General features: G+C 38.3%; 2 protein-coding genes across 12 annotated transcripts in view; one reads left to right on the forward strand and one right to left on the reverse strand.

Annotated features, from left to right (window-relative positions):
• LOC127839429 (serine/threonine-protein kinase 16-like) overlaps positions 1–17050 on the forward strand; it is a 29979-nt gene extending 12929 nt beyond the window's left edge. For both annotated transcript variants that reach the window (XM_052367796.1, XM_052367797.1), the window contains exons 3-8: positions 1526–1766; positions 5947–6086; positions 8938–9058; positions 11953–12048; positions 12738–12859; positions 15564–17050. In XM_052367796.1, the coding sequence (XP_052223756.1) occupies positions 1526–1766; positions 5947–6086; positions 8938–9058; positions 11953–12048; positions 12738–12859; positions 15564–15663 (820 nt within the window). In that variant the 3' untranslated portion in view covers positions 15664–17050. The remainder of the gene's footprint in view (positions 1–1525; positions 1767–5946; positions 6087–8937; positions 9059–11952; positions 12049–12737; positions 12860–15563) is intronic.
• LOC127839428 (F-box/LRR-repeat protein 4-like) overlaps positions 1–27362 on the reverse strand; it is a 223192-nt gene that overhangs the window by 143095 nt on the left and 52735 nt on the right. The window lies entirely within an intron of this gene.

Genomic DNA, 27362 nt, shown 5'->3' on the forward strand with positions numbered 1-27362 from the left:
GTTTCAGTGGGTTCAGTGTTGTAGACCTGTTATGTTTCAGTGGATTCAGTGTTGTAGACCTGTTATGTTTCAGTGGATTCAGTGTTGTAGACCTGTTATGTTTCAGTGGGTTCGGTGTTGTAGACCTGTTATGTTTCAGTGGATTCGGTGTTGTAGACCTGTTATGTTTCAGTGGATTCAGTGTTGTAGACCTGTTATGTTTCAGTGGATTCAGTGTTGTAGACCTGTTATGTTTCAGTGGGTTCAGTGTTGTAGACCTGTTATGTTTCAGTGGGTTCAGTGTTGTAGACCTGTTATGTTTCAGTGGATTCAGTGTTGTAGACCTGTTATGTTTCAGTGGGTTCAGTGTTGTAGACCTGTTATGTTTCAGTGGATTCAGTGTTGTAGACCTGTTATGTTTCAGTGGATTCAGTGTTGTAGACCTGTTATGTTTCAGTGGGTTCGGTGTTGTAGACCTGTTATGTTTCAGTGGATTCGGTGTTGTAGACCTGTTATGTTTCAGTGGATTCAGTGTTGTAGACCTGTTATGTTTCAGTGGATTCAGTGTTGTAGATCTGTTATGTTTCAGTGGATTCAGTGTTGTAGACCTTTTATGTTTCAGTGGATTCAGTGTTGAAGACCTGTTATGTTTCAGTGGATTCAGTGTTGTAGACCTGTTATGTTTCAGTGGATTCAGTGTTGTAGACCTTTTATGTTTCAGTGGATTCAGTGTTGTAGACCTGTTATGTTTCAGTGGATTCAGTGTTGTAGACCTGTTATGTTTCAGTGGATTCAGTGTTGTAGACCTGTTATGTTTCAGTGGATTCAGTGTTGTAGACCTATTATGTTTCAGTGGGTTCAGTATTGTAGACCTGTTATGTTTCAGTGGATTCAGTGTTGTAGACCTGTTATGTTTCAGTGGATTCAGTGCTGTAGACCTGTTATGTTTCAGTGGATTCAGTGCTGTAGACCTGTTATGTTTCAGTGGATTCAGTGTTGCAGACCTGTTATGTTTCAGTGGATTCAGTGCTGTAGACCTGTTATGTTTCAGTGGATTCAGTGTTTTAGACCTGTTATGTTTCAGTGGATTCAGTGCTGTAGACCTGTTATGTTTCAGTGGATTCAGTGCTGTAGACCTGTTATGTTTCAGTGGATTCAGTGCTGTAGACCTGTTATGTTTCAGTGGATTCAGTGTTGTAGACCTGTTATGTTTCAGTGGATTCAGTGCTGTAGACCTGTTATGTTTCAGTGGATTCAGTGTTGTAGACCTGTTATGTTTCAGTGGATTCAGTGTTGTAGACCTGTTATGTTTCAGTGGATTCAGTGTTGTAGACCTGTTATGTTTCAGTGGATTCAGTGTTGTAGACCTGTTTTGTTTCAGTGGATTCAGTGTTGTAGACCTGTTATGTTTCAGTGGATTCAGTGTTGTAGACCTGTTATGTTTCAGTGGATTCAGTGTTGTAGACCTGTTATGTTTCAGTGGATTCAGTGTTGTAGACCTGTTATGTTTCAGTGGATTCAGTGTTGTAGACCTGTTATATTTCAGTGGATTCAGTGTTGTAGACCTGTTAGAGGAGGCGAGGACTCATGCCTTGTTTGCCATGAAGAGAATCACGTGTCACGGGCCTGCTGATGAGCGCCTGGCTCTTCGGGAGGTGGAGGTGATGAGGGCCCTTAGGCACCGGCACATCGTCCCCCTGGAGGAGTACTGCCAGATCACCATCGGCAGGCATGACCAGTCACAGGACACCATCTCAGAGGTCCTGCTGATCATGCCTTACTATAAGGTGGGAGTCAAGTGTAGACAACGGATCATGTGGTTAAGAGTTGTTTAATAAGCACTGTAAAAGTGCTGACCTTTTGCTTAAGTGTACGACTGCCAGCATCATTCACAGGATTGAGAAACAAAGTGACCGACTTAAAGGAAGTCGTCCTAATGAATACTGTATAATTTGCATCCTATAAAGTACTTAAAGTGAACAAGCTTATAAGAAATAATGTTTTGAAAATTCATTTATATTTAGTTGTATGTCTGTTTTAGTAGGTTTTGGTCACCCATGTATGCACATCTCTGTGTCAATTGACACAATTTTCTTCTCCTCAGACTTCTCTTCTATTACACCCCTGTATCTCAATTTGTATGGGTGATATCCCTTCACCATAGGCGGAGTTATTTTGTTTTGCCTGTATCTGTCCTTTGTAATACTTTTTCTGCAGCCATATCTAGGAACTGCATATGCCAATTCCATTGAAACTTGGTATGAGCGAATGTGGGTAAGAGGATGATAAATATTAAATGCTGTTGCAATCCATTTGCAAATAACAGAGTTATGGCCCTTTTTGACTTGAATTTAAGCACACTTTTTTGTCTGGAGCCACATCTTGGAACTGCTTGGGCAGATTCATTGAAACTTGGTTTGAGTGTATCCATGGTTGAAGCATGCCATGTAACAATGCAACCATAAGTCAATAACGAAGTAATTTTCTATTTTACATCAAAATACACATTTTACATAGGAATTTTTCTGTGTTGAGCTGTGTCTCCAATAACATGTGAGCCTTAGCCATGAAACTGACCACAAATGTTTCTGATCATCTGGGGCTGAGTCACATGCGAGTCTCAGAAACCTACAGGCATGGTCAAGGTCACATATTATGATCAAATATAACAAAATTGAAGAATTATTTATAATTTATCCATTACACTATGCATCAAGGGATTCTGTACTAAGTTTCTTCAATTGTTCTCTATAAATGGCTGTGTTTGCTTACTAATATAGTAAATCACTCTGAAAATCTAGGGTGAGAGTTTTCATATTTGATGTTTAACATGGTATGGTGGTCCACTACCAAATGTGTTCAAATCATAACTCTATGGTTATAATTGTTCTTGCCATAGGGGTCCTTTTTATGCCTCCAAAGGGTGGCATATAGTTTTTGAACTGTCAGTCAGTCCTTCCGTCCGTCCGAAAACTTTAACATTGGTCATAACTTTTGCAATATTGAAGATGGCAACTTGATATTTGGCATGCATGTGTATCTCATGGACCTGCACATTTTGAGTGCTGAAATGGCAAGGTCAGGGTCATCCTTCAAGGTCAAATATATGGCATCTGTCTGTCTGTCCGAAAACTTTGACATTGGTCATAACTTTTGCAATATTGAAGATAGCAACTTGATATTTGGCATGCATGTGTATCTCATGGTCCTGCACATTTTGAGTGGTGAAAGGTCAAGGTCATTCTTCAAGGTCAAAGGTCAAATATATGGCGCAAAAAGGGGCATTGTGTTACTAACAAACACATCTCTTGTTTCTGATATTATTATACTGAAAACTTTTTAAAAATCCTCCCTGAAACCTGAAGGCCCAGAGGTTTGTTTTTTTGGCATGCAGCATCAAAACTTGCCATCCCCATGAGTCAAATGATAAATAAAATATTGCATAGTTATATCAGTAAACATAAAAAGTCCCTGTAACATCAAGGTTCAGGGGTTTGACATGTGTATTGTAACAGTGAATGGTTTTCCTCTTCTAAGTGTGTTCATATTGTGCCCCTGGGATCAAAACTAACCATGTCCAAGGGGTCACATGATTTTTTGTACTTATATTGTAGATAACTGTAAAAGTCTTATTCTCCTTAACCTCAACGTTCAGGGGTTTAATGTTTGATGTGCAACATTGCATAGTGGTCTGCTTCTAAGTCTGTTCAAATTTTGCTCCTGGGTTTATATTTTGCCCCACTATATATTACTAACTTGCATTTGTATATGTTTATAGAAAAAACTTACATTGATATAAGGAATTTTAAGTCACAAACCCCAGGGTCCAATCAAAATGTGTAACAAGCAATGTTGATATGCTGATACACTTGCTGTAATGCAGATAACAATAAGGATCGGCAAGTTTGGACAACTAACAGGCCACACTTAGTCCCTTATATTTATGCCCCCCTTCGAAGAAGAGGGGGTATATTGTTTTGCACATGTCGGTCGGTCTGTCCGTCCACCAGATGGTTTCCGAATGATAACTCAAGAATGCTTAGACCTAGGATCATGAAACTTCATAGGTACATTGATCATGACTGGCAGATGACCCCTATTGATTTTCAGGTCACTAGGTCAAAGGTCAAGGTCACAGTGACTCGAAATAGTAAAATGGTTTCCAGATGATGAATGTAACTCAAGAATGCTTACGCTTATGATCATGAAACTTCATAGGTACATTGGTAATTACTGGCAGATGACCCCTATCGATTTTCAGGTCACTAGGTCAAAGGTCAAGGTCACATTGACTCGAAACAGTAAAATGGTTTCCTGATGATAACTCAAGAATAATTAGGCCTAGGATCATGAAACTTCATAGGTACATTGATAATGACTGGCAGATGACCCCTATTGATTTTCAGGTCACTAGTTCAAAGGTCAAGGTCACAGTGAAAAAAAACAATGGCTGCCACTACAACTGACAGTCCATATGGGGGGCATGCATGTTTTACAAACAGCCCTTGTTTTGGTTTCAAATTAATCCATTTATGCCCAGTGGACTCTCCCATCCTTCTAAATTGCATCATTTATTTCCAAAATTAGGGATGTTTAGTATACTTATGTCTATATTTAGAATATTTCTGACAGAAATTCCTTTAAGCAATTAGCGCAGACCCTGATGAGACGCCGCATCATGCGGCGTCTCATCTGGGTCTACGCTGTTTGCCAAGGCCTTTTTTTCTAGACGCCAAGCATAAATGGGTTAATATGTAAAAGTATAACAAACTAACTGTTACGGTTCCCTTTTGTTCTACTTATTGTTTCAATCTTTAAAATCCAATCCTATTGTGCATAATACCATATTATTAGGCACATAAATATGAATGGGTATGATGTGAAAAAATTATTGGTAAATTCAAGAATACATTTTGTATTATTTAATAGAAATCATTTGCAATAAAATTTCTGAACATATGTGAAGAAATATAAATTTTTGCATTGAGCTCTTGTATTTTTTAGCTCGACTATTATATATGAAATATATATAGTGGATCTATCCTACTCACCCCGGTGTCTGCGTTAGCGTGCAAATGTTAAAGTTTTCGTACTACCCCAATTATTTTCATTGTCCCTTGACATATTGCTTTCATATTTTGCATACTTTACCAACATGACCCCAACCTATAAACAAGAGCAGACAACTCTATCAAGCATTTTTTCATAATTATGGCCCCTTTTCCACTTAGAATATGCAGCAAATGTTAAAGTTTTCGTACTACCCATTTATTTTCATTGTACCTTGATATATTGCTTTCATATTTTGCATACTTGTTTACCAACATCACCCCAACCTATAAACAAGAGCAGACAACTCTATCAAGCATTTTGTCATAAGTATTGCCCCTTTTATACTTAGAATATGCATATTATTGATAAATCTATGATAAAGTTTGCGTACTACCCCCCCCCCCCCCCCCCCCCCCAATAAATTATTGAATATAAACAATTTCCCCATGATGGCTTATGTTATACTGTCAAGCACTCGAATAGTCGAGCGCGCTGTCCTCTGACAGCTCTTGTTTCAGTATACATGTAGTATTTTAAAGTTAATAGTACTTTTCAATGTTTGTATTTGAAGAAATAAGAAACTTTTGATTGGGCTTCTATAAAAGTCAAATGTTTCATTTGCACAGCATCCAAATAAAGAACTAAAGATTAACTGAAAGAAGTTAAACTGCTCCTTGTTTTGATAATTTCAAACAATTTACTAAAGAAATGCCTTATTGTATCTTGTTTAGAATACTCGTTTGTCACCAGTTAAGGCAGTTCACATGCTGACAGTGTATTTTACCATATACTGTGGGTGTAATCATTTTAGATGAGTAACAGTTAATGATTTCATGGATGTACACAAGACGATATTACAGCCTAAGTCTATATGTTAAAGTGATGTTGACATCAATGATATGACATCTGCTTCAGAGAGGGTCACTACAGGAGAAATTGGACGCCTTGAAGCGCAGGAATGAGAGGCTTGCTGAGGGGGATATCTGGAGGGTGTTCACAGGTGTTCTACAGGCTGTCCAAGCCATGCACAGACATGACCCTCCATACTCCCACAGGTAAGGGGTGTTCAGACAAGGTAAGGTGCCTTCACTACCAGGCCAGGCGATCTGTGATCCATTGTATACATGTATTGGATATCAAGCCAGACAATGTTAGATAACTTGTACATGTATGGGATATCAAGCCAGACAATGTTAGATAACTTGTATAACTTTTGAGACTTCAAGTCACTCAAAGAAAGATTAATTGTGAACAAATAGGGATATCAAACAGATATCAAGTCAGACAATGTGTGATATAGTGTATTCTTGAAGGGATATCAAGTCAGTCAATGTGAGATCTAGTGTATACATGTAGAGATATTAAGTTAGGCAATGTGAGATATGGTGTATACATGAAGAGATATCAAGTCAGACAAGTTGTATACATGAAGGGATATCTAGACAAGCAATGTGAGATATAGTGTATACATGAAGGAATATCTAGACAGGCAATGTGAGATCTAGTGTATACATGTTGAGATATCAAGCCAGGCAATGTGAGATCTAGTGCATACATGTACGAATATCTAGGCAGGCAATGTGAGATATAGTGTATATATGTAGGGATATCATGCCATGCAATGTGAGATCAAGTGTATACATGTAGAGATATCAAGCCAGGCAATGTGAGATCTAGTGTATACATGTAGAGATATCAAGCCAGGCAATTTGAGATCTAGTGCATACATGTAGAGATATCAAGCCAGGCGATGTGAGATATAGTGTATACATGTAGAGATATCAATCCAGGCGATGTGATATCTAGTGTATACATGTAGAGATATCAAGTCAGGCATTGTGAGATATAGTGTAAACATGTAGAGATATCAAGCCAGGCAATGTGAGATATAGTGTATACATGTAGGGATATCAAGCCAGACAATGTGAGATCTAGTGTATACATGTAGGGATTTCTAGTCAGACAATGTGAGATCTAGTGTATACATGTAGGGATATCAAGCCGAGCAATGTGAGATATAGTGTATACATGTAGGGATATCAAGCCAGGCAATGTGAGATATAGTGTATGCATGTAGGGATATCAAGCCATGCAACTTGAGATCTAGGGCCCGTCTTATCAAACATCGTACGACATTCTTACCTTACGATGCAATTTTCGAAGCGTCATAAATATGTAACCGTCACTTTTATAATTACTTTTGTTAAACATTTCCATTCATTTCCAAAGCAGCTGTCAAATATACATTATATTTGAAACATACAGATCATAACCACTTATATTTAAACTAACAAAATTCAATCGTAAGTTAACATTTTCATACGATCTTTGATAAGACGGACCCCTACTGCATACATGTAGGAATATCTAGATTGGCAATGAGAGATCTAGTGTATAAATGTAGGAATATCAAGCAAGACCATGTGAGATCTTGTGTAAACATGAAGGGATATCTAGACAGGCACTGTGAGATAAAGTGTATACATGTAGGGATATCTAGACAGGCAATGTGAGGTATAGTGTATACATGTAGGGATATCAAGCCAGGCAATGTTAGATCAAGTGTATACATGTAGAGATATCAAGCCAGGCAATGTGAGATCCTCTGTATACATGTAGGGATATCTAGACAGGCAATGAGTGATCTAGTGTATATATGTAGTGATATCAAGCCAGGCAATGTGTGATATAGTGTATACATGTAGAGATATCATGTCAGGCAATGTGAGATCTAATGTATACATGTAGAGATATCAAGTCAGGCAATGTGAGATCAAGTGTATACATGTAGAAATATCAAGCCAGGCAATGTGAGATCCTCTGTATACATGAAGGGATATCTAGACAGGCAATGAGTGATCTAGTGTATATATGTAGTGATATCAAGCCAGGCAATGTGTGATATAGTGTATACATGTAGAGATATCAAGTCAGGCAATGTGAGATCTAGTGTATACATGTAGAGATATCAAGTCAGGCAATGTGAGATCTAGTGTATACATGTAGAGATATCAAGCCAGTCAATGTGAGATATAGTGTATACATGTAGGGATATCTAGACAGGCAATGAGAGATCCAGTGTATACATGTAGGGATATCAAGTCAGGCAATGTAAGATCTAGTGTATACGTGTAGTGATATCTAGACAGGCAATGAGAGATCCAGTGTATACATGTAGAGATATCAAGTCAGGCAATGTGAGATCTAGTGTATACACGTAGAGATATGAAGTCAGACAATGTAAGATCTAGTGTATACATGTAGAGATATCAAGTCAGGCAATGTGAGATCTAGGGTATGCATGTAGGAATATATAGACAGGCAATGTGGGATCTAGTGTATGCATGTAGGAATATCAAGTCAGGCAATGTGAGATCCAGTGAATACATGAAGGCATATCAAGTCAGACAATGTGAGATCTAGTGTATACATGTAGAGATATCAAGCCAGGCAATGTGAGATATAGTGTATACATGTAGAGATATCAAGTCAGACAATGTGAGATCTAGTGTATACATGTAGGAATATCAAGCCAGGCATTGTGAGATCTAGTGTATACATGTAGCAGTGTTTTTTCAACATTTTGGGAAAAGGGCCAGGTCCCTTTGTATTGGGAAATATCGCGTCTTTTTTACTCAAATTGTGAAATTAATATTGTTGGTTTTATGCTTACAAATACTTCAAAAATTATAATAAATGTTATTGTAATATTATATTTTCTAAGGTTCAACATATAGAAATGGATTTGGAGATAATTGACATGTAGAGATTTATTCAAGACATATTTTTGGAAAACTTTCAATTGGGAAAGGTCCCATTTGGGATTTATATACATGTATACTTTTTTCCATTGGGAATGAGTCCTGCTACCGCACAACATTTGAACAAAAAAAACACACCTTGCAGGGATATCAAGCCAGGCAATGTGATGATGGATGATGCAGGGGAGGCTATTCTGATGGACCTGGGCTCGGCCAGCCCTGCCAGGCTGCAGGTGACCACACGCTCAGAGGCTCAGGCCCTGCAGGTAAGTCTAGCCCTGCCAGGCTGCAGGTGAACACAGGCTCAAAGGCTCAGACCCTGCAGGTCAGTCTAGCCCTGCCAGGCTGCAGGTGACCAGAGGCTGAGGCCCTGCAGGTCAGTCTAGCCCTGCCAGGCTGCAGGTGAACAAAGGCTCAGACCCTGCAGGTCAGTCTAGCCCTGCCAGGCTGCAGGTGACCACACGCTCAGAGGCTCAGGCCTTGCAGGTAAGTCTAGCCCTGCCAGGCTGCAGGTGACCACAGGCTCAAAGGCTCAGACCCTGCAGGTTAGTCTAGCCCTGATAGGCTGCAGGTGACCACATGCTCAGAGGCTCAGGCCATGCAGGTCAGTCTAGCCCTGCCAGGCTGCAGGTGAACAAAGGCTCAGACCCTGCAGGTCAGTCTAGCCCTGCCAGGCTGCAGGTGACCACAGGCTCAGAGGCTCAGGCCCTGCAGGTAAGTCTAGCCCTGCCAGGCTGCAGGTGACCACAGGCTCAAAGGCTCAGGTTCTGCAGGTTAGTCTAGCCCTGATAGGCTGCAGGTGACCACATGCTCAGAGGCTCAGGCCATGCAGGTCAGTCTAGCCCTGCCAGGCTGCAGGTGAACAAAGGCTCAGACCCTGCAGGTCAGTCTAGCCCTGCCAGGCTGCAGGTGACCACAGGCTCAGAGGCTCAGGTCCTGCAGGTTAGTCTAGCCCTGCCAGGCTGCAGGTGACCACACGCTCAGAGGCTCAGGCCCTGCAGGTTAGTCTAGCCCTGCCAGGCTGCAGGTGACCACAGGCTCAGAGGCTCAGGTCCTGCAGGTTAGTCTAGCCCTTCCAGGCTGCAGGTGACCACAGGCTCAGAGGCTCAGGTCCTGCAGGTTAGTCTAGCCCTGCCACGCTGCAGGTGACCACAGGCTCAGAGGCTGAGGCCCTGCAGGTTAGTCTAGCCCTGCCAGGCTGCAGGTGACCACAGGCTCAGAGGCTCAGGTCCTGCAGGTTAGTCTAGCCCTGCCAGGCTGCAGGTGACCACACGCTCAGAGGCTCAGGCCCTGCAGGTTAGTCTAGCCCTGCCAGGCTGCAGGTGACCACAGGCTCAGAGGCTCAGGTCCTGCAGGTTAGTCTAGCCCTTCCAGGCTGCAGGTGACCACAGGCTCAGAGGCTCAGGTCCTGCAGGTTAGTCTAGCCCTGCCACGCTGCAGGTGACCACAGGCTCAGTGGCTCAGGCCCTGCAGGTTAGTCTAGCCCTGCCAGGGTGCAGGTGACCACAGGCTCAGTGGCTCAGGCCCTGCAGGTTAGTCTAGCCCTGCCAGGCTGCAGGTGACCACACGCTCAGTGGCTCAGGCCCTGCAGGTTAGTCTAGCCCTGCCAGGCTGCAGGTGACCACAGGCTCAGTGGCTCAGGCCCTGCAGGTCAGTCTAGCCCTGCCAGGCTGCAGGTGACCACATGCTCAGTGGCTCAGGCCCTGCAGGTCAGTCTAGCCCTGTCAGGCTGCAGGTGACCACAGGCTCAGAGGCTCAGGTCCTGCAGGTTAGTCTAGCCCTGCCAGGCTGCAGGTGACCACAGGCTCAGAGGCTGAGGCCCTGCAGGTTAGTCTAGCCCTGCCAGGCTGCAGGTGACCACAGGCTCAGAGGCTCAGCCCCTGCAGGTAAGTCTCATGTCTGGACTCAATGGAGCCTTACTGTTTGCACTACATAGAGTGTTGTCTCATTGTTGTGTTTATTTTATAGTGGTTAACGACTTTGGGTGTATTGACTTTGCAAAAATTATTTTAATCAAATTTTTTTTAAATGCCTCTTTAAGCTCACTCTAGCACAACATGCAGATTATTGTTTGTCCTCTGTTGGGCAGTGTGTGCCATGCATCATCATGAATCTTGTCAACACTCTCATTTATTGATCTAAATGTTATCTTTTGTAAGCAATCTGGAAGTTGTATTGTGTACTAAATCTTCATGATATGTTTTTATAACATTTTTTGTAATAATAAACATTGTTTCTGTTCAGTCTGATAAAAAAAATGGGCAATAGGGGACGGGCAGTTTTTTGTATATTATGTCTATAGTAAAACATTGTGAACACTAGAGGTAGCAAATTAAGTCCAATCTTAATAAAACTTGCTCAGTACATGCTCAGTACATCAATTCCCAATATTATTCAAACATGTTTCAGAGCCATACACAGTATGGCCACCAAATAGTGTGGCAGTTTTCATTATATGACTTTTGTGAATACTTGTGAACTCCCTAGATGTGAATGCTTGTGAACTCTCTAGATGTGAATGCTTGTGAACTCTCTAGATGTGAATGCTTGTGAACTTTCTAGATGTGAATGCTTGTGAACTCTCTAGATGTGAATGCTTGTGAACTCTCTAGATGTGAATGCTTGTGAACTCTCTAGATGTGAATGCTTGTGAACTCTCTAGATGTCAAATTTTCAGCCATATCATCATGAAACTTACTTAGATAATTTGTTTTAAGTGTATATCAGCTGAGTTTGAAAAAAGGATATGTTGCTAAGATATCTTCCGTTGTACATTTTGTAATGATGTGTTGGTTGTACATGTTGCTATGATGTGTTGTGTTCTACATGTTTCTAGAATGAGTTCTGCGCTACATGTTTCTAGGATGTGTTCTGTTTTACATGTTGCTATGATGTGTTGTGTTCTACATGTTTCTAGGATATGTTCTGCGCTACATGTTTCTAGGATGTGTTCTGCGCTACATGTTTCTAGGATGTGTTCTGTTTTACATGTTGCTTTGATGTGTTGTGTTCTACATGTTTCTAGGATGTGTTCCATTTTACATGTTGCTATGATGTGTTGTTTTCTACATGTTTCTAGGATGTGTTCCGTTTTACCTGTTTCTAGGATGTGTTCCGTTTTACATGTTTCTAGGATGTGTTCTGTTCTACATGTTGCTAGGATGAGGCTGCTGAGCGCTGCTCCATGTTGTTCAGACCCCCAGAGCTGTTCAGTGTGGAGCCAGGAGCCAGCATTGACGAGCGCACAGATGTCTGGGTGAGTAGACACACATGTACAACAACAACAACAACAGTAGTACTTCAAATGGTTTTGAGTCAGCAACTACCGGTATGTGTCTCTGATTTACATGATATATTTGGCAGACCTCCTGGTGGACATAATGAACAAAATGATCTTATGTAAACATTTACTTTGAAGTAAAACAACAAAATGTAATGGGTCAAAAAGAGCTCAGCTTATTAATCAAGGTTTTTGTTTGAATATCTTTTTATGTCCCCCACCACTATAGTGGGGGACATATTGTTTTTGGATTTGTTGCTTTGTTTGTTTGTGTCAAACTTTAACATTTGCCATAACTTTTGCAATATTGAAGATAGCAACTTCATATTTGGCATGCATGTGTATTTCATGGAGCTGCACATTTTGAGTGGTGAAAGGTCAACAACAAGGTAATCCTTCAAGGTCAAATATATGGGTCAAATTGCTCATTTAATATACACTTTTGCAATATTGAAGATAGCAACTTGATATGTGGCATGCATGTGTATCTCATATAGCTGCACATTTTTAGTGGTGAAAGGTCAAGGTCATCCTTCAAGGTCAAAGGTCAATTCTATGGGTGGACATAGTGTTTCACAAACACATCTTGTTAACAGATGTTATTTCATTATTTAAACATTTTGAATCAAGTATCATTAGAACTAACAATTCTACTTATATTCTAGTCACTGGGATGCTTTCTGTATGCGATGGCGTTTGGGGAGTCTCCATTTGAGAAGGTCTACCAGAGAGGGGACAGTATTGCCTTGGCTGTCATGTCACAGAATGTCTCATTCCCAACACACAGGTGAGCTGGTAGCTAAAAGTCAGTTGTTTTCTTTCTTTTATATTATTATGTCTTCCAATAGTAAGTTAGAAAATAAATAGAAAAAAACTAACATGTGCCCACCTTAAACCCAGACAGATCACTCGTATGTGCATGTTCCTGCTATGGATAGTGTTCATGTGTGTAGGGCAGCAAGAAATTGTTTAAATGTTGGAAAATTGTCATATCAATACGACATGTCACGTGCTTTAACCATGTTATTGGCTTAAAGTTCAGTGTCAAAGTGGACAATTTAAGTTTGTATAAATTCATGTATGGAAGTTGTGAAAGTGGATGTTCAACTCTAGCAAATATTTTTTTGGTGCACGACAGTGCTTGAAAGTATCAAGCAATGTGTCTAGTGCAACAACCATGCCTTCATGGTCAAAGTCGGAGCGGTCAGTTGTTTATACTGTGCTCACTTTAATATTACTGTATAACAAAGAATAAGCTTTATGTGTAACAACTGTCACAAGCACATGCATGCTGTGTAACAACAGTCACAAGCACATGCATAATGTGTAACAAAAGTCACAAGCACATACATGCTGTGTAACAACAGTCACAAGCACATACATGCTGTGTAACAACAGTCACAAGCACATACATGCTGTGTTACAACAGTCACAAGCACATGCATGCTATGTAACAGTCACAAGCACATACATGCTGTGTAACAACAGTCACAAGCACATGCAAGCTGTTTAACAACAGTCACAAGCACATGCAAGCTGTTTAACAACAGTCACAAGCACATGCAAGCTGTTTAACAACAGTCACAAGCACATGCAAGCTGTTTAACAACAGTCACAAGCACATGCAAGCTGTTTAACAACAGTCACAAGCACATGCATGCTGTGTAACAACAGTCACAAGCACATACATACTGTGTAACAACAGTCACAAGCACATACATGCTGTGTTACAACAGTCACAAGCACATGCATGCTGTGTAACAACAGTCACCAGCACATACATGCTGTGTAACAACAGTCACAAGCACATGCATGCTGTGTAACAACAGTCACAAGCACATGCAAGCTGTGTAACAACAGTCACAATCACATACATGCTGTGTAACAACAGTCACAAGCACATACATGCTGTGTAACAACAGTCACAAGCACATGCATGCTGTGTAAATTGTTTCTAACAGACAACACTCATTTCTGTGTTCAGTTCTATATAGCAGGGGCCTCTATTACCTATGGACACATAGTTCTTTAATGCAAACATCAGCTCACTTCTGTCTAGAATACTTGTCAGTGCCATTTATGACCAAAATATTGTTGAATGCTTCACAAACAGGTTCATATGAACAGGATATTTGTGGTTTTGATAGATTAATGATATTCTCATGTGTAATTGTACTGAGTCTGCCAATACTTTTTCTATGACCACAAGTAAATAAATTAACAAATGTATTCCATCTAATCCAATATATTTATGCCCCCCTTCGAAGAAGAGGGGGTATATTGCTTTGCTCATGTCGGTCGGTCTGTTGGTCGGTCCGTCCACCAGGTGGTTGTCAGACGATAACTCAAGAACGCTTGGGCCTAGGATCATGAAACTTCATAGGTACATTGATCATGACTTGCAGATGACCCCTATTGATTTTGAGGTCACTAGGTCAAAGGTCAAGGTCACGGTGACCCGAAATAGTAAAATGGTTTTTGAATGATAACTCAAGAACGCATACGCCTAGGATCATGAAACTTCATGGGTAGATTGATCATGACTCGCAGATAACCCCTATTGATTTTGAGGTCACTAGGTCAAAGGTCAAGGTCACGGTGACCCGAAATAGTAAAATGGTTTCCGGATGATAACTCAAGAATGCATACGCCTAGGATCATGAAACTTCATGGGTAGATTGATCATGACTCGCAGATGACCCCTTTTGATTTTGAGGTCACTAGGTCAAAGGTCAAGGTCACGGTGACCCCATGTAAAATGGTTTTCGGATGATAACTCAAGAACGCATATGCCTAGGATCATGAAACTTCACAGGTAGATTGATCATGACTCGCAGATGACCCCTATTGATTTTAAGGTCAAGGTCACGGTGACCCGAAATAGTAAAATGATTTTCGGATGATACCTCAAGAACGCTTTTGCCTAGGATCATGACACTTCATAGGTACATTGATCGTGACTCACAGATGACCCCTATTGATTTTCAGGTCACTAGGTCAAAGGTCAAGGTCACAGTGACAAAAAACGTATTCACACAATGGCTGCCACTACAACGGACAGCCCATATGGGGGGCATGCATGTTTTATTTAATCTTATTATATCAATTTCTACAGTTGTTTACTGTTAAAATAGGTTAAACAGGATAATTTAAAATTGTGTCAACTTAAACATCATGACATCAAAATAATGACACTATTAGAGTTTACTTAAATTTCAATTATAATACATTTACTGTATTTATTGAAATCTAAAAAATTCTTACTGTGCACCAATAATATTAATAAACATGGACAATGGTACATCCATGATCTTCATGGTGTGAAATTGAATAAATAAATTTCCTGTGTTCCTTCCTGATGTTGAACTGCAAAACATTGTCATACACCCCCAAACTGCTGGTTGATATTTATTCCATACTATTTACTAAAATACAAATGTAAACCATATCTACACGACCTTGTGTATACAAAATGTATTGATGTCTTGTAGTTACTCTGTTAAACTGGAAGAATGTATTCGGCTGTGTCTGGTTGTCAACCAAATGGAGCGTCCCTTCATAGAGCGGGTGATGGAGGCAGCAGCTCTCTGACCTTGGGGGTGACTCTCTGACCCCGGGCATGACTCTCTGACCCTGGGCACAGACTTCTGACCCTGAGAACTGCTGGCCACATGAAAACGGGCATGCTGGCCACATGAATACGGGCACGCTGGCCAAATGAATCCGGGCATGCTGGCCACATATCCACACCAGACAACAAGCAGACTGGCTTTGCAAGCATGTTCTGTAACATTCAAATGTTTGTTGACCTGCTTTGTTGTCACGGGACATGTTCTATCCAAGACTAAATCAATCAGTGTGATCAGATTGGACAATGACACATTCCTGTATCATAAGTAATCAATGGAAACATGTGCAACCAATGGGATGGTAAAAATGCGGGTGCCAACATGTTTTTGTCAGTGCAAACTCTGATAGGATTATCTATCAACTTATTGCTCATCTTCAATTTCATACTTGTGTTCGCCTGTATGGTGTATTCCTTGGCATGATAAGTGCTTAATTGGATATTAATAAAGGTCAACCATCACTAGTTACAGATTTACAAATTGATAATGATGCATATATGCATTCCAATATGACATTGTGATCTTGTTGAGTGATTATTACGAATGCAAGTGATTTCATTCGGGGGTATTGGGGACAGATAGCATGCAGTCTAATAAATACATTGGTGTCTAATAAATTTGTGTTATGTTACACTATGAAATTTATATACACAATAACCTGTATACATGATATTAAATGCATAATTAGATGACTTATGACTTGCATCATCTATGTACAAAAGGGGAATCATGTAAGAACATAAGAGGAATCATGTAAGAACATAAGGGGATTCATGTAAGAACATACGGGGAATCATGTGAGAATATAAGGGGAATCATGTAAGAACATAAGGGAAATTATGTAAGAACATAGGGGAATCATGTAAGAACATAAGGGGAATCATGTAAGACCACAAGGGGAATCATGTAAGAACATAATGGGAACCATGTATGAACATAAGGGGAACCATGTATGAACATAAGGGGAATCATGTAAGAACATAAGGGGAACACATACAACTCAGCTGTTGTGTGTTGTCTGGTGGGGACCATAATTCTTTGTTGTATATATTATTATCATCTAATCATACAAATATGGTGGCAAAAATGCAATTACTTTTGATTATGGCTTGTGGGCGTGGGTATTTTACTCAGTAGACCATGAAATGTTTATCATTTTATGTTTCACTCTTCATTGTATTGGAACACCATAGCATCGCCATCTAAACTGACAAGCCTGTGGTTGAACGTAATAACATCATTTGTTTTGCCCTGAACACAATATTGTATTTACATATATTATTTATTTCATTTGTTCATGCATGTTTATTGTTATCTCTGTATTTGATTATAAAAGTATAAACACTTTAGCATAAGTAGTTGTTCAACCTAGTGTCTGGAGTTATATTGTAGGTCAATGTCTGCAAGTAGTGAATCTCAGCTTTCAAGAGTTTAATGTTAACCTTGCCACATTACCTGTGGGGATTATCATTAAGTCACCTATGGCCATTCTTTCACTAGCTATGCTCAAAGCAAGTAAGTTTTCAGTGAATGATTATCATTTGTGCACGGAGTACTACATTTTTCTGTTATAGCGATAAAATTTACTAAGCTTTATACCGGGAACTTTAAACATTCAAGGTGTAAAACATAGACCATTCATCAACTTTTTATGCAATTGGGCGAAAGTACACCATACAACAGTAAGATATACAAGGGGTTGAATGCATTCCATGCAGCAGTTGGGTTTAAGCAAGGGGATGAAGAATACACTACATCTAATTCAAATATGATCCCATGATTCAAATGTTAATTTTCAAAGCATTTTTCGTACCTTGGCCCAATTAGGGATACTCAAGATTCAGTGAAATGTAACCTTACAGGAAGCTCATTGTTGTCCTATCTATTTCAAGCTTCCTTAACGTAAGCTGTGGGCAATTTGGACCATGCATGTGCAATTTATATTCATTCGAATTAGTTTAAAGGGATTAAAAGGGCGATTGAAAGTGAATTGGACGATTTAGTAACAACCAAATTTGTGGGACATCTTGCAAAATGCAAAAAATAAATAATCTGTAACATTTATTTATTGTGTCCATGAGTACATAGTACCAACATAATTTCTAATTTATGTTGGCTTTCTTATTAGTTAAATTAAATAAGGAACCAAAAACTTAGGCAATCAATAAGATGCATTCAATGTTTATCTCGGAATTGAATAGCTTAATTTAAACCAAAAGTATGCAATAAAATTGCAATGTCATAGATTCACCACAAGACTTATTGATAATATGCATGTCAAAAACTCCCTAAAATCACAGGTAAGGAATAACCAAATAATACGGGCATGTTCCCCTATATACAGCAATTACAGCATGTGAAAAATTTCCGAATATTAGTTGCTGACATGCCTTCATTAGAAAATACTCTTATCATTACTTTAAGGGCAATGACTTCATAAAAATACTCTTATCATTACTTTAAGGGCAATGACTTCATGAAAATACTCTTATCATTACTGTAAGGGCAATTCATGAAAATACTCTTATCATTACTTGAAGGGCAATGACTTCATGAAAATACTCTTATCATTACTTTAAGGGCAATTACTTCATGAAAATACTCTTATCATTACTTTAAGGGCAATGACTTCATGAAAATAGTCTTATCATTACTGTAAGGGCAATTACTTCATGAAAATACTCTTATCATTACTTTAAGGGCAATTACTTCATGAAAATACTCTTATCATTACTTTAAGGGCAATGACTTCATGAAAATACTCTTATCATTACTGTAAGGGCAATTACTTCATGAAAATACTCTTATCATTACTTTAAGCGCAATGACTTCATGAAAATACTCTTATCATTACTTTAAGTGCAATGACTTCATGAAAATACTCTTATCATTACTTTAAGGGCAATTACTTCATGAAAATACTCTTTATCATTACTTTAAAGGCAATTACTTCATGAAAATACTCTTATCATTACTGTAAGGGCAATTACTTCATGAAAATACTCTTATCATTACTTTAAGCGCAATGACTTCATGAAAATACTCTTATCATTACTTTAAGTGCAATGACTTCATGAAAATACTCTTATCATTACTTTAAGGGCAATGACTTCATGAAAATACTCTTATCATTACTTTAAGGGCAATTACTTCATGAAAATACTCTTATCATTACTTTAAGGGCAATGACTTCATGAAAATACTCTTATCATTACTTTAAGGGCAATGACTTAATGAAAATACTCTTATCATTACTTTAAGGGCAATGACTTCATGAAAATACTCTTATCATTACTGTAAGGGCAATTACTTCATGAAAATACTCTTATCATTACTTTAAGGGCAATGACTTCATGAAAATACTCTTATCATTACTTTAAGGGCAATGACTTCATGAAAATACTCTTTTCATTACTTTAAGGGCAATGACTTCATGAAAATACTCTTATCATTACTTTAAGGGCAATGACTTCATGAACGTACTCTTATCATTACTTTAAGGGCAATGACTTCATGAAAATACTCTTATCATTACTTTAAGGGCAATGACTTCATGAAAATACTCTTATCATTACTTTAAGGGCAATGACTTCATGAAAATACTCTTATCATTACTTTAAGGGCAATGACTTCATGAAAATACTCTTATCATTACTTTAAGGGCAATGACTTCATGAAAATACTCTTATCATTACTGTAAGGGCAATGACTTCATGAAAATACTCTTATCATTATTTTAAGGGCAATGACTTCATGAAAAGCATGGGCACATAATTACTTCACATTGTGATAATGTCCACCAAATAGGCGTGTTCCGTCAATGTTGAATCGTAAGTGTTCGAGGTCTTGTGTTGAAATAAATTATTATTCAAGGAAGATTAACTCACAGAAAATTACGGCAGTGGAACGACCTGACAAAATGAACATATCTTTCCTAAAAACGGATGTGCATTTTTTGGATAATTAGTTCAGAGTTTTCACACAGAAACAAAAAATGCATTACACGATGATATGATAATCAAACGTCAATAAGTCACATAATGATCACTGGAACCAAAGGCATTGAAAACCGTGATATGTAGATACGTGTTCACGTCTCTTTTTTAAATACCATAAACAAGGTTTGGGAACCATATGTGCCGCAAAATACTACACAATTGAGCCTCAATCAGGGAAAACCGGTCTTAAGTCATGTGCGTAAAGTATGTTCCCAGATACGAGTGTGCAGTCAGCATACCTGTACAAAAATAGACGACTCTTTCCGCTGTTTTGGAATTTTTCGAATAAAAGAAGTCTCTTCATAACGGAATTCCATAATATTCGGAAATTATCGTCCCCTATAAATCTGACAGGCTAATGTTGCACTTTACGCCTGACTGACTGCACATGCTAAGTTTTCACCCTGATAAATCTGACTTACTGCACAGGCTAATCTTGCACTTTACGCCTGACTGACTGCATATGCTAAGTTTTCACCCTGATAAATCTGACTTACTGCACAGGCTAATGTTGCACTTTACGCCTGACTAACTGCATATGCATGTGCAATTTATATTCATTCGAATTAGTTTAAAGGGATTAAAAGGGCGATTGAAAGTGAATTGGACGATTTAGTAACAACCAAATTTGTGGGACATCTTGCAAAATGCAAAAAATAAATAATCTGTAACATTTATTTATTGTGTCCATGAGTACATAGTACCAACATAATTTCTAATTTATGTTGGCTTTCTTATTAGTTAAATTAAATAAGGAACCAAAAACTTAGGCAATCAATAAGATGCATTCAATGTTTATCTCGGAATTGAATAGCTTAATTTAAACCAAAAGTATGCAATAAAATTGCAATGTCATAGATTCACCACAAGACTTATTGATAATATGCATGTCAAAAACTCCCTAAAATCACAGGTAAGGAATAACCAAATAATACGGGCATGTTCCCCTATATACAGCAATTACAGCATGTGAAAAATTTCCGAATATTAGTTGCTGACATGCCTTCATTAGAAAATACTCTTATCATTACTTTAAGGGCAATGACTTCATAAAAATACTCTTATCATTACTTTAAGGGCAATGACTTCATGAAAATACTCTTATCATTACTGTAAGGGCAATTCATGAAAATACTCTTATCATTACTTGAAGGGCAATGACTTCATGAAAATACTCTTATCATTACTTTAAGGGCAATTACTTCATGAAAATACTCTTATCATTACTTTAAGGGCAATGACTTCATGAAAATAGTCTTATCATTACTGTAAGGGCAATTACTTCATGAAAATACTCTTATCATTACTTTAAGGGCAATTACTTCATGAAAATACTCTTATCATTACTTTAAGGGCAATGACTTCATGAAAATACTCTTATCATTACTGTAAGGGCAATTACTTCATGAAAATACTCTTATCATTACTTTAAGCGCAATGACTTCATGAAAATACTCTTATCATTACTTTAAGTGCAATGACTTCATGAAAATACTCTTATCATTACTTTAAGGGCAATTACTTCATGAAAATACTCTTTATCATTACTTTAAAGGCAATTACTTCATGAAAATACTCTTATCATTACTGTAAGGGCAATTACTTCATGAAAATACTCTTATCATTACTTTAAGCGCAATGACTTCATGAAAATACTCTTATCATTACTTTAAGTGCAATGACTTCATGAAAATACTCTTATCATTACTTTAAGGGCAATGACTTCATGAAAATACTCTTATCATTACTTTAAGGGCAATTACTTCATGAAAATACTCTTATCATTACTTTAAGGGCAATGACTTCATGAAAATACTCTTATCATTACTTTAAGGGCAATGACTTAATGAAAATACTCTTATCATTACTTTAAGGGCAATGACTTCATGAAAATACTCTTATCATTACTGTAAGGGCAATTACTTCATGAAAATACTCTTATCATTACTTTAAGGGCAATGACTTCATGAAAATACTCTTATCATTACTTTAAGGGCAATGACTTCATGAAAATACTCTTTTCATTACTTTAAGGGCAATGACTTCATGAAAATACTCTTATCATTACTTTAAGGGCAATGACTTCATGAACGTACTCTTATCATTACTTTAAGGGCAATGACTTCATGAAAATACTCTTATCATTACTTTAAGGGCAATGACTTCATGAAAATACTCTTATCATTACTTTAAGGGCAATGACTTCATGAAAATACTCTTATCATTACTTTAAGGGCAATGACTTCATGAAAATACTCTTATCATTACTTTAAGGGCAATGACTTCATGAAAATACTCTTATCATTACTGTAAGGGCAATGACTTCATGAAAATACTCTTATCATTATTTTAAGGGCAATGACTTCATGAAAAGCATGGGCACATAATTACTTCACATTGTGATAATGTCCACCAAATAGGCGTGTTCCGTCAATGTTGAATCGTAAGTGTTCGAGGTCTTGTGTTGAAATAAATTATTATTCAAGGAAGATTAACTCACAGAAAATTACGGCAGTGGAACGACCTGACAAAATGAACATATCTTTCCTAAAAACGGATGTGCATTTTTTGGATAATTAGTTCAGAGTTTTCACACAGAAACAAAAAATGCATTACACGATGATATGATAATCAAACGTCAATAAGTCACATAATGATCACTGGAACCAAAGGCATTGAAAACCGTGATATGTAGATACGTGTTCACGTCTCTTTTTTAAATACCATAAACAAGGTTTGGGAACCATATGTGCCGCAAAATACTACACAATTGAGCCTCAATCAGGGAAAACCGGTCTTAAGTCATGTGCGTAAAGTATGTTCCCAGATACGAGTGTGCAGTCAGCATACCTGTACAAAAATAGACGACTCTTTCCGCTGTTTTGGAATTTTTCGAATAAAAGAAGTCTCTTCATAACGGAATTCCATAATATTCGGAAATTATCGTCCCCTATAAATCTGACAGGCTAATGTTGCACTTTACGCCTGACTGACTGCACATGCTAAGTTTTCACCCTGATAAATCTGACTTACTGCACAGGCTAATCTTGCACTTTACGCCTGACTGACTGCATATGCTAAGTTTTCACCCTGATAAATCTGACTTACTGCACAGGCTAATGTTGCAGTTTACGCCTGACTAACTGCATATGCTAAGTTTTCACCCTGATAAATCTGACTTACCGCACAGGCTAATCTTGCACTTTACGCACTTCCCGTTTTCCCAGAGCTCGACTCACATTTATCACACAGGTAACATGGTTGTCCTTACAGAGGTAACATGGTTGTCCTTACAGAGGTAACATGGTTGTCCTTACAGAGGTAACATGGTTGTCCTTACAGAGGTAACATGGTTGTCCTTACAGAGGTAACATGGTTGTCCTTACAGAGGTAACATGGTTGTCCTTACAGAGGTAACATGGTTGTCCTATTACTGTACGGACTCGCAACGAAATGGTGGTTTAATAAAGTGTTATGTTGTTGATTTTGCGCCATAGATAATATGTCAACTTGTTTTAAGAAGCAGTTCAAGTTATGCGAATGAACGTTTTAGTTACTTTTGCAACTGGTATCGGAGTAAATAAGTATGTTTATTACTGTAAATACCGTAGCAAATTAATTCGAACATTGACGTTTATATTTATCCGAATTTTGTTTTATAAAGCAGTTTCCGCGTATGCGTTTTTTTCGACAATGTCATCTAGTCTTAAGAAATTTTGAAATAAAAATGTATATATGTCTAACAGTGTATTGTATCATGATTAATAGACCGATGCAAACGTTTCTGTTAAACAGAGAATGCCTTTACATGTTTAACAACTTTTTTGGTCAAAGCTTTCCTGATGCGTATTGTCATTTAAAAGCGATAATTCACTGTGTAAGTGAAAATAACATTGAAAAGTATCGATAATGTTCAATGGTTTTCTTTGAAATGACGTAGTTATTTCAGCGAAATGCTAAAGTTTCATTTTCATCATCATTATCATAGTAGTAATAGTAATAATAATAATGATAATAATGATAATAATAATAACTACAATAATGATAATTATAATAATCATTATCATTAGACAGACAGACAGACAGACAGACAGAATGCTTTATGGACGTAAACTTTACATTTTTTTGCCATTCACAAAATAGTTATACAAAGCATAATGTCAACGTGAGTACAAATAAGAATATTTCAATATCATATTGATCGCGTAAAGATTATATACATACATACATGAATTTAATTATGTTATACACAATATTGATTTACAAATATTAATAAGATTTTTTTTTTGTATTCGTGTTTCGCTAGATTAACATATACAGATGATGAAAACAATTATTTTGTTATTAACTTTCATAAAAGTATTGGAGGATGAAAACCATAAACATATTGCAATTATTTAAACGTTATACAAGACAAGTTGATATGAAAAAAATGAAGAAAACTTAGTTAGTTAATATTTTAACAAATTTGTTTACGATAAGTAAAATTGGAACATGCGTTAAGACTACACGCGAATTATTTGAAATATACTAAACGGTACAACATATTATATGATTTAAAAACAAAAAGTGATTGTACATCTTTTTTTACATTTTACAAAATATGCAACAATAGTTGTGCTAAGCTAACATATTCCGATGATGAATAAGGTGAATGTAATAAGAACTTGTACAGACGAATGTGGAGGATGAACATAGTACAGTCATCAAACATTAAAAAGACTAGTTTATTTACCCAACTATTAGATGAAGGGAAATGTATTAGTTAATATTTGAATATCCCGGGTAAGTTAGCTAGGTGGGGCTGCTTTAAGGCTCTATATATGAACTTGCTCAGATTCCTTACTTGTGTTTTGTTTGAAGTACCCAATAATTCAACAAATTTAAACATACTTGGTCTTTTATAATCTTTTCTCAGTGAATTGAAGGCTGGGCATATCATGATAAAATGGTACTCGTCTTCAATATCTCTGACTTGACATTTTGCGCATAATCGCTGAGATCTCTCTATATTGTTACACCCGATACGACTCGAGTTAGTCTGTTCAGCAGGCCTTAGGTTAACGGAGTTAGCCTGCACGGACAGGCAATGGTATTACCATCATACCATTTGGTATGGGGTTAGCCTGTAGATAACCTGGATAAAAGATCTATAAATAAATAGTTTATTTATAGATAACGAAGGAAAAGGGATTAGGTCACGGTATCTCGATCTCTCGATTATTTATTGAAAATAATGAAGAAAAGCGCCTTTTTAGGTCTTAAACCAATAAAGAATGGAAATATTGGTTATAAATTCATATTTAATTCAATGAATTTAGAACATTTTAAGATTGAATATTTTAATGTCGGAGGGTATTGCTGTTTGTGACCGGGTTTTGCGTGAGGTTATCAACTTGAAAAAGGAATATTCAAATAAGATGTCTTCCTCAATTACTAAACATAAATTCGAAAAGCTACAGAAAGAACTGGAACAATTTTCACTTGAAACACAAATTGAACTTTTAAGAACAAAGAAAAAGAAATTGAGCGTCCTTAAAAAAGACAACACACATTCTAAAAACAGTTTAATACCTGAAGATAAGAATCTCGCTACTGACAAACCGGAAGTGCAGTGTTACCACACCGGAAAAGGTTTAATGACTGCAGAAAGCGTCCATGTCGGCGCAGAGGAACCGGAAGTGGGATCTATTGGTTCAGAAAGACTTTCCATGCCTACAAAAAACATGCATGTGTTGTTAGACAAGCCGGAAGTGCATCGCCGCTATACAGCAAACGGTTCAACGTCTAAAAATTGTGTTATCGTCACTGAGGGACCGTCGGTCCAACCGGATGTAGTGACTAACCTGTCTAAGAAGCAACTTACTGCCTCACAAACAAGAGTTCTATCTAAGGGATAGAAATTTGTTCCAACAAGAAGAGTCGTTGACAAAGGCAAATTGTTGACGGACCTCACTGCATGGGAACGTCGAAGCGTCTCAGAGAAAATTTCTACTCTGAAGAGAGAGACGGACATTCTAATCAAGAGAAACCGCACAGGAAGAAGACGCCGTCAACATGGACTCCAAAAGCAGGCCGCGATAAATGGTTGGATGCGTATATCAAGGCTGTAAAGGATGACATCATCAAGGGTCTCAAAGAAGGTTTAAGCTCAATATGAGTAAATCTGAAGAATACGCTCTAAAAGAACTTCTTAACGACGATGAAATTGTCATTCGGCCTACTGATAAAGATTCTGGTATAGTCGTAATGGATAGCACAGATTTCATACAAAAATTAAAAGGTAAAATTTCCGATAGTTACCGACGACACAACAAAATCAGTTCAAAACAAGGTAAAAAAAGGTGGTAGAAAACCTGTACAAAAGAGGTTCCATAGACAGTGATCTCCGACAATACACGACAGGGAACGATGACACTTCCGGTAAGCTTCAAGGGAACCCGAAGTTACATAAGCCAGGAATGCCGTTACGCACCATTGTGAATGGTAGAAGCCACCCGACAGAGAAAATGGCGGAAATTGTTGAGGACTAGTTGCGAAGCCATGCGACGTCTCTTCCGTCGTTTGTAAGAGACACTATGGACTTCTTAAACAAAATACAAAAATTAAAACAACCTCTTCCGGAAGGTACGCTAATATTATGTTTAGATGTGAAGGCCCTGTATCCAAGTGTCCCGAGAGATGAGGCCCGTGCTGCTGCTATAGACGCTTTAAACAGGCGAACGGACCCGGAAATTCCTACAGAGGACGTCATCGTGATGATGGACACTGTGTTGGAAAACAACACCTTCTCATTCAATGACGAACACTTTATACAGACAGAAGGGACGGCTATTGGCTCACGCCACGGGCTGAACTATGCATCAACCTACATGGGTGCTTGGGAAGAGGAACTGTTCCGGCGGTCAGAAAAGCAACCACTCGCATACTTCCGGTTTGTGGATGATGTGTGGGGCTTATGGACACATGGTATCGAGGCACTTATAAGTGTCCACACAAAAGGAAATGGAATCAATCCTCGCATTAAACTCGAGCTTCGCTATTCTTCAGAAAAACTAGAGTTCCTGGACACGGTGACATCAATACGGAACGGGCGCCTTCAAACCGACCTATATACTAAGCCTACCGATAAACACCTGTACCTACACAGGGATTCTTCGCACCCGGAGTCTACAAAAAAAGCAATATCGTATGGTCTGGGTGTGCGTGCGAAAATAATCTGTTCAGAGGAGGTTGCCTACCGGAAGCACAGACAGGCGGTGAAAACACAGCTCGTGAACCGTGGATATGACGGGGGGTTTGTAGAGACCGAATTGATAAAGGTCGACAATAAAAAGAGAGTGGACCTTTTGCGCGAAAAGACAAACTCGGAGCATAATACTAGGATTCCGCTGGTGATAACGTTTTCGCGCGCACTACCCAACATCGGCCGTATCATCCGTAGACACCTACACACGCTGCACACGTCTGATAGAATGAAGGAAGTGTTCTCTGAGCCCCCATTAGTAGCCTTCAGACGTGATTGCAACCTGCAAGACATCCTAGTGCACAAAAAACACAATAGGATGTTCTTCCGAAAACCCAATATGAGCGGGCCCCGTGGGGCGCAGAGATGCGCCATTTGCCCGTATATAATGAAGGCGGAATATTTCACAGATCCCAG

Source organism: Dreissena polymorpha, chromosome 7 (genome assembly GCF_020536995.1).
Source record: "Dreissena polymorpha isolate Duluth1 chromosome 7, UMN_Dpol_1.0, whole genome shotgun sequence".
Taxonomy (NCBI): domain Eukaryota; kingdom Metazoa; phylum Mollusca; class Bivalvia; order Myida; family Dreissenidae; genus Dreissena; species Dreissena polymorpha.